At 39.6% G+C, this 18,317-nt stretch overlaps 1 protein-coding gene across 1 annotated transcript in view; it reads left to right on the plus strand.

Moving 5' to 3' along the window:
• The first annotated feature begins 7,320 nt into the window (after positions 1 to 7,320).
• The window catches only part of LOC124864217 (protein sidekick-2-like), a 146,217-nt gene continuing 135,220 nt past the window's right edge, over positions 7,321 to 18,317 (plus strand). Inside the window, exon 1 of the mRNA XM_047358903.1 lies at positions 7,321 to 7,735. Coding sequence (XP_047214859.1) covers positions 7,588 to 7,735 — 148 coding nt within the window. The 5' untranslated portion in view covers positions 7,321 to 7,587. The remainder of the gene's footprint in view (positions 7,736 to 18,317) is intronic.

The raw sequence follows: 18,317 nt of genomic DNA on the forward strand, positions 1-18,317 counted from the left end.
AAAGAGGCTATTGTTATAATCGACCAGCTAAATTGATTTATTCACAACAACAAAAAAACTCATATTACCGTGGAAAAGTGTGGTAAACATTGATTATTGTACTGTGTATGCAGAGATTAAACTCAATGTTTATATATATATATTTTTTTTATTTGACAACAACCATCAGCAAGGAGCATGTTGTTCTTCATTAGATAAGAGGGAAAAACAGAGAAAGAAAGACTCCTCATGCAGTGATTTGTCTTTCAGGTTTTCACTGTATACAAGGTCTTGGACTTGGAAAACAAGTCGAAACAATAAACAGTCAACTCTGAGTCTTAAAGGTCACACAGAGTGACATAGGAAAGCAGCAATCACTCAGCAACTGTGAAATTGCTAAACAAGAGCAGATTTATGAAAATAGCCGTTCTGAAAGCAAACAGTGACAAAGTGTCGTCTAGTAGCACAAGGCAGATTTATGCAGTAACTGCCTCACACTGTGGTGCATCAAATGTAACGTACATGCAGGTTGATGCATGCAATTTCTGAACCTTATTTTCCTCAGCGCATGGTGGACAGGAATTGCCGCCGGGCAAGGTACAGAATCAATCCAAGTGATGTTGCATCTTTCTGGTGGCTGCAGTCTCTCTGACAGCTTCGGTTGGAGACATTCAATTTCTAGTCGCTTCTTGAGGCACAATTCCACAGAGAAGGATCAATGCAAAATGAGTGGAAAATTGCTAATGTTATTTACATCAAAGTGAGACTGGAGGAAACCAATTATGCCAGTGATTCAAGGCAATATTCTTAACTGAGTTGTCCCCTGGGAAATGGTGGAATAATATTTTGATATTATTAAAATTCTGAGACCTACCTAATATTGTTTTTAACAACATATACAGTTGCATAAAAAATATTTGCCCCCTTAGAGATTTCTACTGTTATTGCTTTTTGAAATTCTTAAATGTTTCTGTCCATCAAACACATGTGTACATTGAAAGAAAACCTGAATGATCACCAAAAGCAGCTTTTAAATTTAGCTTCAATGTGGATATTTATGTTTAAGAACCAAGGTTTATCTTTAGGGATTTGGAAATGAGGTCAAATTAGTTTCAAACTAATTTAGGACAGCCATTGGTAAGCCAAGGTAAGGAAAACATTATTTTATTTTAATAAAATAATATGAAAGAATGATTTGCCAAATTAGAAGTCAACCTTTTGGATAATTGCTTCTTAATATTGTTTAATTATCCATCATTATTTTAGTAAATAATATTTAGGGAATATTATCGGTTGGATAAGAACCCAATAACCTTTTTTGGATAACTTATTTTAATGTTGTTTAATTAGGCACCATTATCTTATCAGAAGTCAATAACCTTTTGGATATTTGATCTCAATGTTATAATTAGGTATTACATGGAGTATGATCCAAAGGGTGCTAAGTTACATGGTGGTGGTGGTGGTGGCCTGGCCTGGCCATAAGGTGGGGTGAGTTCAGGTGTCCAGAGCTGCGGTTTCGATGCCTTTTTCTTCAGCCCATGAGGAAAACCGCTCAGATTGCTTTTCTGCAGAAGTTCAGAAAGAAAAGTTAAAGACAGATTGTCTTAATTACCCCTTTTTAGCATGAACACTGGATCTTCAAACAGCAGATCATAACTTGAGTGTCCTCGATCGATGGATAAACTAACATCAGATCGTAGGCAACTGGATACTGGATCTCTGGGATTCTTCAATGTTGGAGTGTTTCTCGCCTGCAAGTTTCAGACTCTCTTGCACGCTTCCTCCCCATTGCAACCAGCTTCTGCCAGCGCAGGTTATGGGTCCGAGGTGTGTTGGGAAAATTTTTTTTTGGGGGACTGCATTACATGAAGGGGATTCCAGCTGTGACTCCTCCTTCCTGAACTGAGCCAAAGAAAGGACAATGCTGTATTCAAAGAGGCAGAGATTCCAACCACAATCCTTGTTATGTGTACAGTTCAGGTCATGTTTCTATCCATGGCTGAGGCACAACATAATCGATCGGTAGAATAAAGAAATCACTTTAACAGAGTAGATCTGATGACATGAAACAGGCTGAAGCATCTGAAAAAGCACTACACCATGGCCTGATCTAAAGAAACTCAAGAAAAGATAAGAAACAAAATCACTGACATCTATCATGCAGCAAAGGGTTTCAAAAGCTTTTAGGAAACCAGTGAACCACAGTAAGAGCCATTATCTTCAAATACACAGTGGTGAACCCAGAACAATATCTAAAACACTTCAGGCTTCACCTGCCTCAGTCAAGGTATTAGTTCAAAATTCAACAGTAAGAAACAGACTGGGTAAAAGTGGGAGCCATGGTTCCAAGTTCCAAGGCAAAATCTACTGCTGACCACATCAACTCACAAAGGCCCATCTCAGGTTTCCCCCAAAATATCTTTAAAGGTTTGGAGTGGTTTAGTCAAAATCTGGATTGTAATGTGATTGAAATCAACGGCTCTTTAAAGAAACCTGCATAATATGAGCTACAAAACATTTAAGTTGTCTTTGAGATGAATAAAGTATTTTTGAGTTTAATTGAATTGAGATACTGGACTCATGCTCAAAATCCCCTGTGTTGCTCTCTTGAAAAAAATGTCAGAAAAACAAGCGGTCAGAAATTCCTCCACAGAGTCACAAAGGTTCATTGCCTTTTATCAGAAATGCTTGATAGCAGTTGATTACCTCCAAAGATGGTAAAAGTATTAAAATGACTTTTTTATACAATGCCATGTCAATTTGGATTGAGTTTTTACCATACTAAATGAAATTATCATTTAAAAACTACATTTGGTATTTACTCAGGATATCCTTGTCTGACATGAAAATTTATTTCATGATCCGCAATGTTTAGGTGTGACAGAAAAGCAATAACGGAAGAAATCTGTTGCTCTTACAATATGGCACACTTCTTATACATTCAGAATAATTTATTTTCATAAACTGAAAAGGACAAATGAAGAACAATAAATTTAGGTTTTGCTGAGGAAAGAAAACAAATCTGAAAATGAGTATATGATGCTTTACACTAATGTATTTTGCTCAGAAGCTGTTATTTATCTTGCAGCAGGAGTTCAGATGTGTTTTTCATGTTTCAATTTGCAGCCGTACCTCTGTTTCAGAGAAGGAGCTGTGAGGTGATTTGTTACTGGGCATGAATCAGATTTTATCTGTGAGGTACTGTAGACGAGGTGTCATGATTGATGCAGCAGCTTTGCGCTGCGTGTTTGCAATCTGCTGGCACGTGTGAGAGAACACTTTTTCATTACAAAAAAGAAAAACCCACATCCATGCTGCAGAATCAGCAACATGTATGTCAAATGAAGGCTGTATAGAGAAAGAAAACAGAATGAGGAAACTAAGATGTGAAGAATGATCAGCCTGCTTTCTACACCATGGAAACACAAATGTCTGTACCCACAGATGAAAAGCGTAGCATTATATGATCACTTTGTTTCCCTTTGCACTTCTGTGCTTGCATCCATGGCTTAGGCAACACTGGGTAAATCTACATTAAGCTTGTTTAAATCAAATTATTTCAAATCAAGCAAACTGAAATAAACAGAGTAAAGAGAGCAGCTTTCAGCAACCAAGGTGCATTTCCCATCTGCTAGGCCAAAGAAAGTACCTGTTTTAGCTGGTTTGCTATAATGCTATTTGAGAAAACATTATTGTAAGTCCCACTGATGGTTACCTAAAGTAACCTACCAAAATGTTATTCAGAAAGCAGTCAAGGAGCCCTTCTCAAGGCAAGAGTATACTGCAAAAGGTTGTTGCTAAAGAGGATGGTTGTTCACAAATTATTAGAACTAGTACAGCTCAAAAAATTTGAATATCATAAAAATGTTCAATGTTTTTTATTGTGAAACTCAAACTTTGGCACTCCTCAGGTTAAATTTAAGCCTAGGTTGCTTTGATAGCAGTCTTTAGGTCATCTGCATTGTTGGGTCTGGTGTATCTCACCTTCCTCTTGACATAGATTCTCAGCAGGGTTCAGGTCAGGTGAGCTTGCTAGCTTACCAAGCACAGTCTTCCTCCAGACTTGGACCTTGATATCCAATCGAAATGCAAACTTGACCTTCATCTAAAATAGGACTTTGGACTACTGAGCAACAGTGTAGTTCTTTTTCTTCATAGTCCAGAAAATCCCTGTTGCTGATGCACCTTTTTCAACCAGATTTTCCCTTCCACTCAACCTTCTACGAATATGCTTGGATATAGCACTCTTTAAATAACCAGCTTCTTTAGCAGTTACCATTGGTGGCCTACCCTTCTTGTGGCAGGTGTCAATGACTGTCAAATCAGCAGTTTTCCTCATGTTTGTGAAGTCTAACCTTCAAGAGCCAATAAGCAAGCAAATTTAGGACGTGCTGCATCTGCCAGAGTCCTTGTATTAAGGCAACCCTGAACCATAGAAAATCTCAAAACCATTGAACCTGGTTTAAGGAGAAATAGGACTGGACTGTTGCCTAGTGGTTCAAAGTCTTCTTTTAAATTTTTTATTCCATTTAGAAATCAATTGAGGTCCAATGTGGAGTTTCCACAGTTAGTGATGCTTTGGGAATTATAGCATCTGTTGACTTTAGTCTACTGTATTTTATCAAGTCCAAAGTCATCGCAGCCATCTACCTGGAAATTTTACAGCGTTCCATGCTCCCCTCTGCTTAACAGAGCTGCCTATTTCCTTTTGCTCATACCTGGTATGAGTCTCATTTTTCCTAAATGAGACTTTACATACTTTATTAATTTATTGGCAAATAAATTTCTAAATTTGAACAAGGTCTGAAAGTAAAAGAAATGGTCCCACAACCAGTTCAGACATTTTTCCGCTACTGACAACTTTTAATATGTGGCCAAAGAAATAAAAGAGGGTGAGCTGCTGAAATCCCACCTCAGCTGAGAATGGAAAAATATTTTGTTTTCAACTCTACTGCAATCAACCTCTTCAGTTACCAAATTTCGACAGACTGTTGGTAAAAGGAGAGATGATGCAACGCAGAGGTATGTATACACCTGTTAAAAGTTTCATGACATGCTGCCACACCAGGCTTCAATGAATTAATGACTACATGGTTTTATTAATGGTATTTTCCTAATGCTATGAACAGTGGCAGTTTGCGTTTAGCATTACGGGCAGTTCCACGGGACGGCATTAGAAAGCGCCAGATTTGTCAGTTGACCCTTAAACAAGTTTTCTATTGCTTTTATGCAAGTGTAACCCACAGGGAGTTTGCAGACCCTTCTTGCTGCTGAGAAAAGGGAGAGTATTTTATGTTCTTTGTGCAGGACTACACTATATTACATCCCACCACAGAATGTAAATGATTTCCTGCACTTTAATTGATTGGTGGGGGGCGGCAGAAGACATTTCTTTGAAGACTTGACCGGGCAATCAATATTAACTGAAAGCTTAAAGCAAATATTTTGCAGTGTTTTTAAATTAGTTGACTAAAAACATTGAGGTAATTTGACCTTCAAATTTCAATTAATTTAGACCATAATTTGCTGATGAGATAACTTTTGGTCTACCTTTTTAGAGTTTAAATGGCTTAATTTGTTCGGTTAAGCATGCTATAACACAAGATTTCTGGCATTAATTCAGTAATAACTTAGCTGTTTTTATGTTAATAGATGCAGGGATCATTTTCTCTGTCCTTTTTGCAAAAGCGTAAGGCTTGGTGTGTCACTTGGCAAATAACAGTATATATTCTGAAAGGGTGCATGCATAAATGTCACCTACACAATACTGTATTGTTTGACAGCTGCCTGTGGTGCCCCCCCCCCAGCATGGCTTGTAGCATCAGGCAACCTGTTTCCTCTGCTGCAGAGCAGTTATGGAGACAGAGACGGAGCACCTGCCCTCATGCCTGAGCGCTGTTCCCTGCAGCTTGCTAATGTCAACCTGCCTGATACGCACAGCAGGGTGGGGGCTCCAAGACATTAGCAATTTTCCCCTGCATGCGAATGAGACTGGAGAGCAATCTACTGGCCTAAGAGCCTCATAATCAGCACATCATTATCAGTAGGGGTTGGTACATGAGGTGCGAGTAGGTTGAGGAGAGAGGAAATAAAAGGAAGGAGCAGGGGATGGCACCAAATGAGCTCCTGTTGACATTGAGAAGTTTGAAGACACTGGGGGTGGGAGGGACATTGGAATAAAAAGACGTGAACAAATTTAAGGCACAGAGGTAAGAAGAGAATACCGCCCCTGTTACCACATAAGAGGCAACGGCGGACTTTTTTTTAGCTCCTGGTTGCTCAGATGTTCCCTGTTAGTCTGTGTTACTTCTGGTCTTTTAACTCACAGGATCTAATGGCAGACGTACAGATGGGCTGTGACAGCTCTTTGAAGCTTACCTTCCCGGCATGCATTTTTCAGCAAGTTCAAAAAGAGCAAGGACAACAAAGCTGGTATTAAAGCTCACATGTATGATCGCCTGTTTTTCCGAAGTGCCCAGAATTCTGTGTACTTAAACTTGCCTTTAATCCTTTGGTCTGATGAGAGAAGAAGTATTTGAGGGGCAGTGATATGCAGTCCTTCTTGATCTCAAGCTGCTTCCTGAGTCACATGTATATGCTCAGGGGCACTCTGTCTACCTTGGATTGTGTAGCTTATGACACAGAGCTACATTTAACTGGAACCAATGCTAAAATAAATATATTTACATGTCAGGAATAGCACACACTTTTAGAGCTCGTGTGACCCAGTTTATGATTTCTTCAAACCTTGGCAGGAAAAAAACCTTGTGGACAAATTTAGGTGTCATGGGATTGTTTTAGTAATCCACCCTTTTTGGTTTTGGTAAATCAACAATCAATCACAGCTGTCCAAATGGATGTTTCCTACTTCTTTCTACCACGTGGTGGCAATAGCGCACAGAGCTCTTGAACTGGGATGATTTAGCTCAGATTGTGCGCGGCTGACACTGTATATGGTGTTAAATTCATAGAAGGGGGACTGTATTGTAAATTGTGTCTCTAAAACCCCAAAATGCATTTTCTTCTGTTTTGTAGTAGGATCAACAGCTCATACTATCACACACCCGAGAAAACCAAAGCCATTGTGATCACATTTTTACTACTTAAGACTTTTCCTCCCAGCTTGACATTTATTGAAAAAAATACAATCTGTCAAACTTTCAGCCAGCGCTTCTGTTTCTCTTTGTTTTTTTTTTTTTAAAGCATATCTTTGCAATTAATTTAGAGTTTATTCATAGCAGTAAGGCATGATGTCAATACTCTGTCTCAAACATTTGACAGCCGAACAAATTCTATTGGACTGACTCCGCCTTGCTCATTTGGTACTTGTCCAAAGGCTTTTTTTAAAAAAGTTTTTATTCCTCTTTCTTTTTTTTATTCCCCCTCGTGCCAGTCTGCGTGCCCCGCGCCCCCGGGCGGACTCTCTTCTTCACGCTCCCCTCCGGTCACTCACCCCCATCAGCACCGAAGAGCTCTCTGACGCACAGGACCAGTGGCAGCAACAGCAGCAGAAGAAACAGAAGCAGCAGGAGGAGCAGCGGCAGAAGCAGCAGCAGCAGCAGTCAGGACACTTTCAGGGGGAGTCTGTGGCAATCACAGAGCAACATGTTCCCGGCGTGGAGACAGGAAATCCGCTCCTGGGACTCGACGGTATCGCCGCGGACCATGTTTGGACCTGGGCAGGTTGGACAGGTGTGGGTGTCCTTTTGGATTCTGCTCTTGTCGACCTGCATCCTCAGCGCTCAGGCTCAAGGTAAGATACGCAACTCAATTTTATTGTACTTAATGAAGGAAAACGCCCCCAAAAAGTGTGATAAAAAGAGTTAATTGCAATACAATTATTTATGAGGTACAGGAAAACTGTCCAGAAACTATATGTGGGTTTAGAAATACTGTATTAAAGATCAGGTCACAAACAAACAAAAGGTATATATGGATTTAAAGTAAAATTAGATGTTAGTTGTGCGCAATGTGCCACAAGAGCACAACCTGAGGCTCAAAAAGGGCTATTATAGTTTGGGTTGTTTTTAGCATAAAAATGTTCTGCATCTCTCTAAAAGCGAGGCGGCATTCAAATCTTCTAAATATTTGAATATTCATACAAACAGATTGACTATTTCATCACATCTTAAGAACCATTTAGATTATTTCACTGGTTCCCTTGACCTACTGTAAAATGTGAAGTTCTGTGGTAATGGAAAGCTCTGACAGTTTAATTGCTACTGCAGATTTAGCTGCCCCTCTATTGGTTCCCATTTTTAATATTCTAGCAGAGATCATTAACTTGCTCGGTTATGACTACAGTGTGGAAACATTAAAACAGAGCAGTTGTTTGAGGACTCTAATGTATTGGTTCACTTCTGGATTTAAGACGTGTGTCTTGCAGAATCCATAAATCACAGAAAGCTGGTTTCATTTATGTCCAACAAGCTCAGAGACATGAACCACACTAATCATACGGTTACTATGAAACTGTGATTCCGTACTTGTCATTTGTCAGCTGTTGACCGCTTGGCCAGTGAGAAGCTAATGAGATGTGCTAAATAAAGACAGAAAACCATAAAGAACAAATATGTCAGTCGCCATATTTCACAGAGAAAAATTATAACTGCTGGTTCTCACAAGAGGTAAAGTTAAGTTGACATAGGAATAGGTGCAATGTGTGGGCTTAGCAAAAAAAGGTTTGATTTTCATTGTGTCCCAATCAGTTTTAGTAATCTCGGGGGGGGGGGGGGAGTTTGTCCTTTGTATTTCCATGGCCTTTATTGATGAGGTAAAAGATATGTGTTTGACGCACCAGACTATTAGGCGTTTCTTGAAGATCCCCAAAAAAAATTCCTCTTCAGATGTTAATTCATTTGAGAGGTCCCTTCTCTATGCACTCCCCATTCCACAATCGCACTGCTCGGTGCACCAGAGTGCTAAAAGCAGCATAATCCCTGCACTTGTTTGCCTTTGAACAACTCACGTTGCTCTAAAGCGCTCCCAACCTTATCTGAGAAGAGTCTCTGGTGTCTCTTATTATGCAAGTCACAGTTCCTCTAGCTGTTATTAGCATCCTTTTCTCAAGCCAACAAGCCTGAAGTATGTGTGTGTGTGTGGGGGGGATCTGTTGAGCACTACTGGACTACTTCATTGGGATTTTATCTTTCCTCCCCTAAACAGAAGCCTTCTTAGTTCTGCAGTTCCTATTCTGTTCTCTGTGAGTATTTCTGGCTGTGCATTAGCATTGGTGAGAGGTCCACTCCTTTGTCTGTCTCCCTTTCATTTGAAAAGGGCCTACTCTATGATGCATTGTCTATGCTTTTTGGTCTTTGGTGAGGATGCTGGTGTACTTGTTGCAGTGGGTCCTCCAAGCATCCACAGACACCTTGTTACCCTAAAGTAGAAGGTAGCTCTTATCCTCAAGGGAGGGTTGGCGGGGGGTGGGGAAGATCCTTGTTTGCAAATGAACAGCAACATAGCGGTGTCTCTGCATAAAGTTGGAGACGCTGTAGTTATTCCCTGAGGGACAAAGACCTCTGAGGATGTCAGAAATTAGGCGACACATAGGCACCCCCAGGGAACAGGTGCCACGTAGCTGCTTGTTTTTCAGCAGGTTTAAACTCAGGCGCCTGCTGTTTTTGATACAGATGGCTCTTTGATTGCAAAAGAGGATATGTGGTAGATCCACTGGTGGAACCTCACTACAGGTTTTTCACAGCAAACCATTATTAGACTCATGTAGATCCCATAATCGAAGTGCGGGGTAAATAAATATTAGGTGCTTCTTTCTCTCTTAGCTGTCTGTATTGTCTTTTTTTCTCTTCCTCAATTAAACTGCACAGATTTATGTGTTTGTGAGTGACTGTGTTTCTGCTGGCATCTTGTCTGAAAAAGCGAGTGTGTGCATGTGTGTGTGCACAGTTGCCTGTGCTTATCATGTTCCTGCTATTGAGCTTTAATCTAGATAGCAGCATTGACATTCTGCCAACCGACAGCTGCTATAATTTTCTGGACGTACGTTATTATGCAGCTTGACAGCTGTCAGCCATTTCCAAATCTTTAAATCTTATGATAATCCTCAGTGCTTACACAAAAAAAGTATTTGTTTAAAACACTCTGAATCCGTGTGTGATTAAAACTACCTGGTCTAATGCGGGCCTGCACATTATGATTCATCCCCATTGGTGACACACAAGCAAGCACATGCACTTGCAGACAGATCCACAGATAGATAGAAAAATCAATATGTACAAAATTACACAAAACAAGTATGTTACAGTTTTAATAGAATTACAGACGTCCCTTCCTATAAAGATCGCTGGCAGACCTGCATGTGCAACAGTAGAATAAATTTAACATGTTATTAATGTTGTAGATGTGCATGTTCACACTACTGCCAATTTAGCCACATGAATCCAGTGCTTAACATGTTGAAATGGTGACACCTGCACAAAACAGTTGAAAATATTACATTTTGCAAATATGTAATTTAACAACTGTGCAGGGATGGTGTAATCAGGGTGATGTACAATGTTACTTTTCTGTTATTTATGTCCTAGATCCTTATATTCACACAAACACAACATGAGTAGAGGTCTACACAGACTGAAATGATGACCTGCACAAAAGGTGACAAAAGTATTGCATTTTCTATCATTTGAAAACTCTACAAATCTCAACAAAGGGATATACAAGGCCAATATGAGATTTTCATGATATGAACCTATAATAACCTATAAAATTGCAGTATTAACACAAAAACCGAAAATAAAAATGTATGATTTAATTGCTTTTATTAAAAGAAATGACAATGTTTGCAATGCCCCTGTTAAAACAACATACTATAGTTATTATTATGGTTATATAAAAGTTTCCTTTGAGATTTATTTACCCAAGGTGTAACAGTATGCAAATATGATGATTCAGTACATACCTCAATTTTATGTATGTATGTTTCAATCAAGAGAAGCAAGCATGAATGTATAAATATATTTCAACCTGGAAAGACTCACAAATGAGAGAAACACAGAGATGGCAATTAGAGGAGTTTATTAGCTGATGTTTGATTTCTTTTGGCGCTCGGACCCCGGTGGAAGACATAGATGCTGATAATGACATGAGCTTGAATAAACATCTTAGGGTTAGAATTAGAGAAGTCTTCCCCCTGGGATCCTGATGCTGGTGGTGTAGTGGAGGCCTGAGAAGATAAGGGAGTTGGAAGGAGCTTGAAGCCTGATGGTGGAGATGGGGTGAAGGAGGGTCGAAGCTCAGCTGAAGATCAGGAGATACTGCGTATGAAGGTCTTTTAAAGCAAAGCCTGGAGGGATGATTGGCTGAAGAGGAATGTAGATCAGGAGCTCATTGGTTGGAGTGGAGAACGTGGTGAAGTGATTAGACGGTGCTGGAAGTGGAAGTGAGTCTTTCAAGTTGAATTTTTGTCAAACCACATTTTTGTACAATAGTTGGATGATAGACTGTGTCAACGTTTGGTAATAAAAAAAAGTAATGATTGTTTTTAGTTGTTTTAACATTTAGACAATGCAGTGTACTATGGAGATAAATTTGTCTCAAAATTATTCAATCAAACAAAAAACTAATCTCAATCAAAAAATATTAAGTTGTGATCAAATCTTTCAGAGTTGTAACGATTATTTATTTTAATGGAATGTTTTATTTCGGGGATAAAAAAAAAATTGTTTGAAAAAACTTTTTTTGATTAAAATGACAAATTTTTTCTCACGAAGAGAAAAAAAGTTATTTGCAAAACAAACTTTTATTTGCGCATGTCAAAAATCTTTGGTTACGACTCTTGCTCTTTTGGTTTTGATGCTCTCTGTTTTTGGTTGAACTCAAAGAATTTTGAATTCTGGGAACATAAACATGCTGGGAGGGGCCTAAAGACGAATGATGTAAGACGTTTCCCTATTGGTTAGCGCTGACTCTGATCCCCCGCACCTCTGAACTTCCATTCGAACTGCAGGGCTTGCCGCGTCGCTTCAGTGAGGAGACATCAACTGTACAGAAGAAAACTGCGGTCAAGTGAGCCGACAGTCAAAAATACGTGGTCACGCCAGCCGACACCAGCTCCCTCTAAAAGATTAGCGTCGCACATACAAGGTGCTTTACGGTAATGGAGCAGAAAGGATGCCAATACTGGCAACTGTTGAGAAAATACGAGGAAAACAGCAAAGTGGCCAGGTCACTACGTGATACTGGTGGAGGAAAACGTTTCCTGACTCGCTCCTCCAAAACACCCCAAAGTGGCTCAATAATATTTAGATCTGGTGACTGTGCAGGCCATGGGAGATGTTCAACTTCATTTTCATGTTCATCAAACCAATCTTTCACCATTCTTGCTGTGTGTATTGGTGCATTGTCATCCTGATACACGGCATCGCCTTCAGGATACAATGTTTGAACCATTGGATGCACATGGTCCTCAAGAGTGGTTCGGTAGTTCTTGGCAGTGACGCGCCCATCTAGCACAAGTATTAGGCCAAGGGAATGCCATGATATGGCAGGCCAAACCATCACTGATCCACCCCCATGCTTCACTCTGGGCGTGCAACAGTCTGGGTGGTACGCTTCTTAGGGGCTTCTCTACACCGTAACTCTCTCGGATGTGGGGAAAACAGTAAAGGTGGACTCATCAGAGAACAATACATGTTTCACATTGTCCACACACCAAGATTTGCGCTCCTTGCACCATTGAAACCGACGTTTGGCATTGGTATGAGTGACCAAAGGTTTGGCTATAGCAGCCCGGCCGTGTATATTGACCCTGTGGAGCTCCCCACGGACAGTTCTGGTGGAAACAGGAGAGTTGAGGTGCACATTTAATTCTGCCGTGATTTGGGCAGCCGTGGTTTTATGTTTTTTGGATACAATCCGGGTTAGCACCCGAACATCCCTGGATGTGGTTCGTCCTTCTTGGTGGTATGCTGACATTACCCTGGATACCGTGGCTCTTGATACATCACAAAGACTTGCTGTCTTGGTCACAGATGCGCCAGCACGACGTGCTCCAACAATTTGTCCACTTTTGAACTCTGGTATGTCACCCATAATGTTGTGTGTATTTCAATATTTTGAGCAAAACTGTGCTCTTACCCTGCTAATTGAACCTTCACACTCTGCTCTTACTGGTGCAATGTACAATCAATGAAGACTGGCTACTAGGCTGGTCCAATTTAGCCATGAAACCTCCCACACTAAAATGACAGGTGTTTCAGTTTCATTGTCCAACCCCTGTATATATACATTCACACTAATACCAAATTAGCCACATACCAAATTAGCTACATGAATACAGTAATGGACATATTGATATGATGACATCTACTCATAAGATAATGGACATATTGCATTTCTGTAAACTTGTCTACAAATCCTAACACAGTACAGTGCAGGTGTTGTGTTCCAACACCATTGTGTCTCAGCTATACATGCCGCATATTTATGACAGTTGTATTTCTGTGTTCACTAAAATGCAGTCATTGAAGCATATTTGCCTGCTAAGGAACAGCCGCGGAAAATTTTGAGTTAAATGCTTGTTTTATTTGCAATATGGCTCATGCCAGGAAAGCCCAGCAAGTGGTTCATCCAGCCTCAGGTGAAATGGTGTCAGCTTCCATGTCAGAGTCCTTATGTGTCTTTTGTGGCTGCCTCCCATGTATGGTTGGTTGGCTGTTTTTTTTTTCTTCTCCTTCCTTTTTGCTGCCAAATGCTGTCTACACATGTTTATTCATGCTGCCACTGGAAGATTTATCCGCCTGGAGGGAACATATCACAGCTCAAGTAAGAAAAAGGTCTGCTTACTGGCAGTAGCAATTAAAGTAAATTAATGAAAAAGCGCCTATTTTTTTTTACAGTTTCTTTATCTATTTTGACAATCCAATTGCCCAGAATGGTTTTAAGAGTGACAAATGATTGCAATCAACATCATTGTGCAAGAACAAAAGAGCTGTTTCGTTGTCAGTGTTCCTTTCTTTAGCTTCAGGAAGTCTTTAATTGGCTCAGTTGAGCAGTAAAACTGTGTTTATAGTTCATAATGCAAATGTAATCAAAATTAACTGCAGGGTTTTGGCATTCTCCTTTTGCCTAGTAATTGCCATTTGCCCAGAAGGCTGTGGTAATAACTGTTTGCACGGGGCAAAGAGTCCCATCATGTCTGCACATTTGGATAACTAGCTGAAATCATTGCTTACTCTGAAGAACTTACATTTGTTTTTGGTCTGTTGATGTTAGACACCTGTTTGAACATTTGTTAAGAATTTTGTGTGCCGAAGTAGTTGCATAAGATACAGTAGGATGGGAAGGATGTGAAATCTTCACACCACAAAATATTTTTATTCAGACAGATTCCTTATACCTGCAGAGTGTGCAGCATTGCCATTCAGAATCAAAAATCTGGTGTGAATAAGGTATACTCAAATGTGATTTTTCAATAATAACACAATTGATTTGCTGGCAATTTCTTCTTTTGGGGCTGATTTTAATCACATAGCCTGAGAGTGGTTTTGTTTCTATCTGCTTGTTTACTGATGAGACTGAGGGGGAGAGGCGCTGCAGGGGGGAACAGGGAAATTCTTCACATATTAATTCTCCTGGCGAAACATCTAATAAATCCAACACAAGGCTTGGAGGCACCTCAGCTATCAAGAAATGAAAAAATGTCTCAATGTCTCAGAAGAAGCCTTGAGCTGAGCCAGAAACTGAAAGCAAAACTGACCTTGGACACTGCATGGAGGGGAATGTGAAGTGGCACTATTTGTTTGTTTTGTCTAACATAATTTTGGCCAGGGAGCAGAGATGTTTTGCATGCTTCCTCTTCATAACAGCCCCGTTACAATGTGGCATGGGAAAAGCCCTCACAAATGGTGTCATTACTTTTATCCATGGAAGTGAGGGATTTCACTCACACTGTATTCTGGGAACATACATATGTCTTAGAGCCCCCAAGCTGTTGCATGTAAACATTTGAGAGCACAAAAGCAACTCAAGGAAGACTGTGTTGAGAAACAATGCCTTTTACTGCATAATGTGCCCACCGAATCTCCGCTCACATCCAGCGTGCGCCTCCTGGGGACTGCTGAGTGTATTCTTGTGTTGTGACTAAAATGGCTAAAGAGACAGGAAATGGAGAAATGGGGGGAACAACAGCGGTACTGCGGTGGTATGGATGGGAGCTGTATTTTTCTTCTCATATGTCCGAATGAAAACACCCGGTCATACAAATCCAGTTTATGTTGTACACTGAGGTGAAGAAAATTCACATCTTAACATTCTGGTCCATTCTTGCCCTGACCTCAAATCAAGGCAGTCACAACACTGTGACTCCCTGCTGTTAGTGATAACATGAATATATACACCTATATTACCTCAACATATAAAGATTAAGAAGGTTTGAGAATAGTTCTCAAGCTGTGGTACAAGTACCACCGCTGCTACTTAGGCTTTAAACACCCATCTCACTATCGTGCATCTGCCTCTTGTTATTATTATTATTATGCATTGTGGTGCAGGAGAACACAGTGAATTCCTCACTGTTGATCTCAGCATACGAGTGGGAGCACATTAGAAGTGATACACACAATTAAAAGACATGGCAGGATTTGATGTTCCCGCCAACCCCCGTCATTTCCTCATATTTAGACCCACATAATTTTTTTTTAAAAATGCCAACATACATGGTACGATAGGACAGAGTGACAGTAGCTTTACATGAGTTCTATGAGTAAATTCTGGTTGCAATGTAAATTCAAGGAAATTAACAGCCACAATTTTCTTAAAAGAGAGGTCTAGTGGAAAAACATTTGAAAACTTCCAGTACAAACTGAAATGGATGACAGCAAATCAGGAACAAGTGCTACTGGCTAGTTATACTGGGTTCTGTTTATCTGGGCTTTTGGAACTTGGATCTGGAAATACCAGTAAAAATAATTTAACAGTGATCCAGTTCAAAATTGTGACAACTGGTGTGTTCAGTGACTGGGATAGCTATTATTATCAATAGAAGCTAATAACAGTGCATATCTCTGCAGTTTATAGTTTCAAACACTATAGCAAAATGTTCACTAAAGGAGTTTGTATAGCTCAAGTACCAAATACCTTGTATGGTAGTTGTACAATACAACATTATATAATACTTGGCTACATTCAGAAGAAATTTTCATTTTGGGTTAATACATACAAATTAAATTTAATGTAGAACTAATAAGCATTGGCAACTGAAAAAAAAAAGAAAAAAGAGGAAATATTCAAAAACTTTCAAGAACTCCTTATACAGTAAACTAAAGCAAATGACAGTGAACCAAGCATAAGGGGGTGGTACAGTGGTGCTCTGTGTTTGAACAATTTATTGAAATAAAAATGGTCAGAGTAAATAAGTTTTTAATGTTTTTTTCTATAGCTAGCATCAAGTTTTATATGAAATGAAGTCATTTGGATTTTGAGGTTTGGGTTAGTGAGATATCTCAAACTTTCTTACTTGGAGTTCTAGTTTCAGAGGGACCATTCTGTTCTTTTTTGTCAAATTGAAAAAAAATTGAAAACCAAATCTTTTTTTAAAGCCATATTATACTACGGTTGTAAAACATATGTTATTATACCGGTACTTACAAAACTACTTGGTACTACTTGGAAAAGTACTGATTTAAACCACATTTTACTTTCAGCTCTTTTTTACAACTTTCAAGAAGATTAAAAGGTTAGCCAGTTTGAGAGGTATGTTGTTCCAAACTAAGACATGCTGCTTTTTTACAGGCATATTCTTGTATGTAAATGTGCAAGGCTTAGCTAGCTACCCTGCTCAGATTTGTGCTTGGCAGCAGGCCGACCGGTCCCTCTGGTGGGGCTGGTGAAATGCCTCTGACTGCATCTCAATACCTTGTGCTCTGTATTGATTACAGCTTGAACCCCCTTTCATTCCCCCATTGTCTTGATCTTGGACACATGGCATTTGATATCATGTTTGATTTTTGTTTCCAAGCACCTGCTGTCTTCATCTTCATCTTCATCATCCATATAATTTAGACCTTTATCCCCAGGGCCTCCCCGCTGCTGTCACAGTTTGACACTCATAGCTACAAACAAATATGCATCGGTGATACCAGCAGATATCAGTGTGGATGTTAGAAGCATCAACTGAGATAGATCTACAGAAGTCCATACCAATTGTCCAGGGATCTTTTGTGTGCGTGGATAAGGCACGCTTACATTGCAGGTTGTCATTGAGGCACAGCAGCCCTTTGTGTGTACACATAAGCTTTGATTGCTGTCCTTGCCCATAACATCAGCAGAGTATCAGTTAAGAAATGTGATGATGATGTGGGCTGACAGCATTACTGTGGGCTTCTTCTTTATAGCTTGATGTCAGATTTGGATCCTTGGCCCCTCTGTAAAAGTACTTCAGGTTAACTACTAAGGCTTGATTCAACCTCAACCTAAGGCTGCTTTGCTTTTCAAAAGTGAACTTATTCAAGATTTATATTTCTGGATTTTTTTTTTTTTTTCTTTTCACTTTCAGGCTGTCAGTGCAATACATTTTCTTATTGCATTGAATGATAAAATAACTGGACCTGTACTTGATGATTAGAATTTAATTTATATTGCATAAATAAATGAAATATTGCATATTCAAAGGTTGCACAGAAAACAAGTTTTTTTAAAGTTTGACCACAGCAATTAAACAAGTTATGCAAGCATACAGTACATCCAAAAATGAATAAGCATACTACTGTTGATTGAAATGATTAAATTGGAAAACTAGTACTTATTCTTGTACCTGTTTCCAAGAGTAATAAACATTTAGTTCTGGAGAGCCAGTGTTTGACGAAGAAGTATGCATTTGCCAGCATGCCAGTCGAGCCCCGTCATGTTTTTGCCTGAAACAATTTCAGAGCAGTTTGGGTGAACAAATCAGCGGTTGAATGGGAAGTGTATGGCACAGTGCTTCTCTCAGAGCAGCCAACACTGACTGGGATGAAAAAGATCCAGCACAGACAGATTTGCCTACTTATTCAAATTTCAAAGACAGCTTGAAAGAGGAACCCAATAAAACTTCCCTTATTGTTCTAATGCATGCTAACAGATGCACAAACATGCACGTAGTAGCAATGTGCATGGCTGCTAATGTACATTACATACACGTTTTCTAACTTCAATGTACGCCTTAGCACAAATAGAGGTAGATTGATTCATTATTTCTAAATGAAGCATTCTCAAACCCGCATTTGAAAGAAACACTGCAATTTCATATGAATTGGCAAAATCAGAATCAGCCTTTTCAGCGTAAAGCATCTGTTTATGTCCTGATGGCCCTCTGTGCAAAATAGTTTCCAATTTCACCT

The sequence above is a fragment of the Girardinichthys multiradiatus genome, chromosome Y (genome assembly GCF_021462225.1).
Source record: "Girardinichthys multiradiatus isolate DD_20200921_A chromosome Y, DD_fGirMul_XY1, whole genome shotgun sequence".
NCBI lineage: Eukaryota > Metazoa > Chordata > Actinopteri > Cyprinodontiformes > Goodeidae > Girardinichthys > Girardinichthys multiradiatus.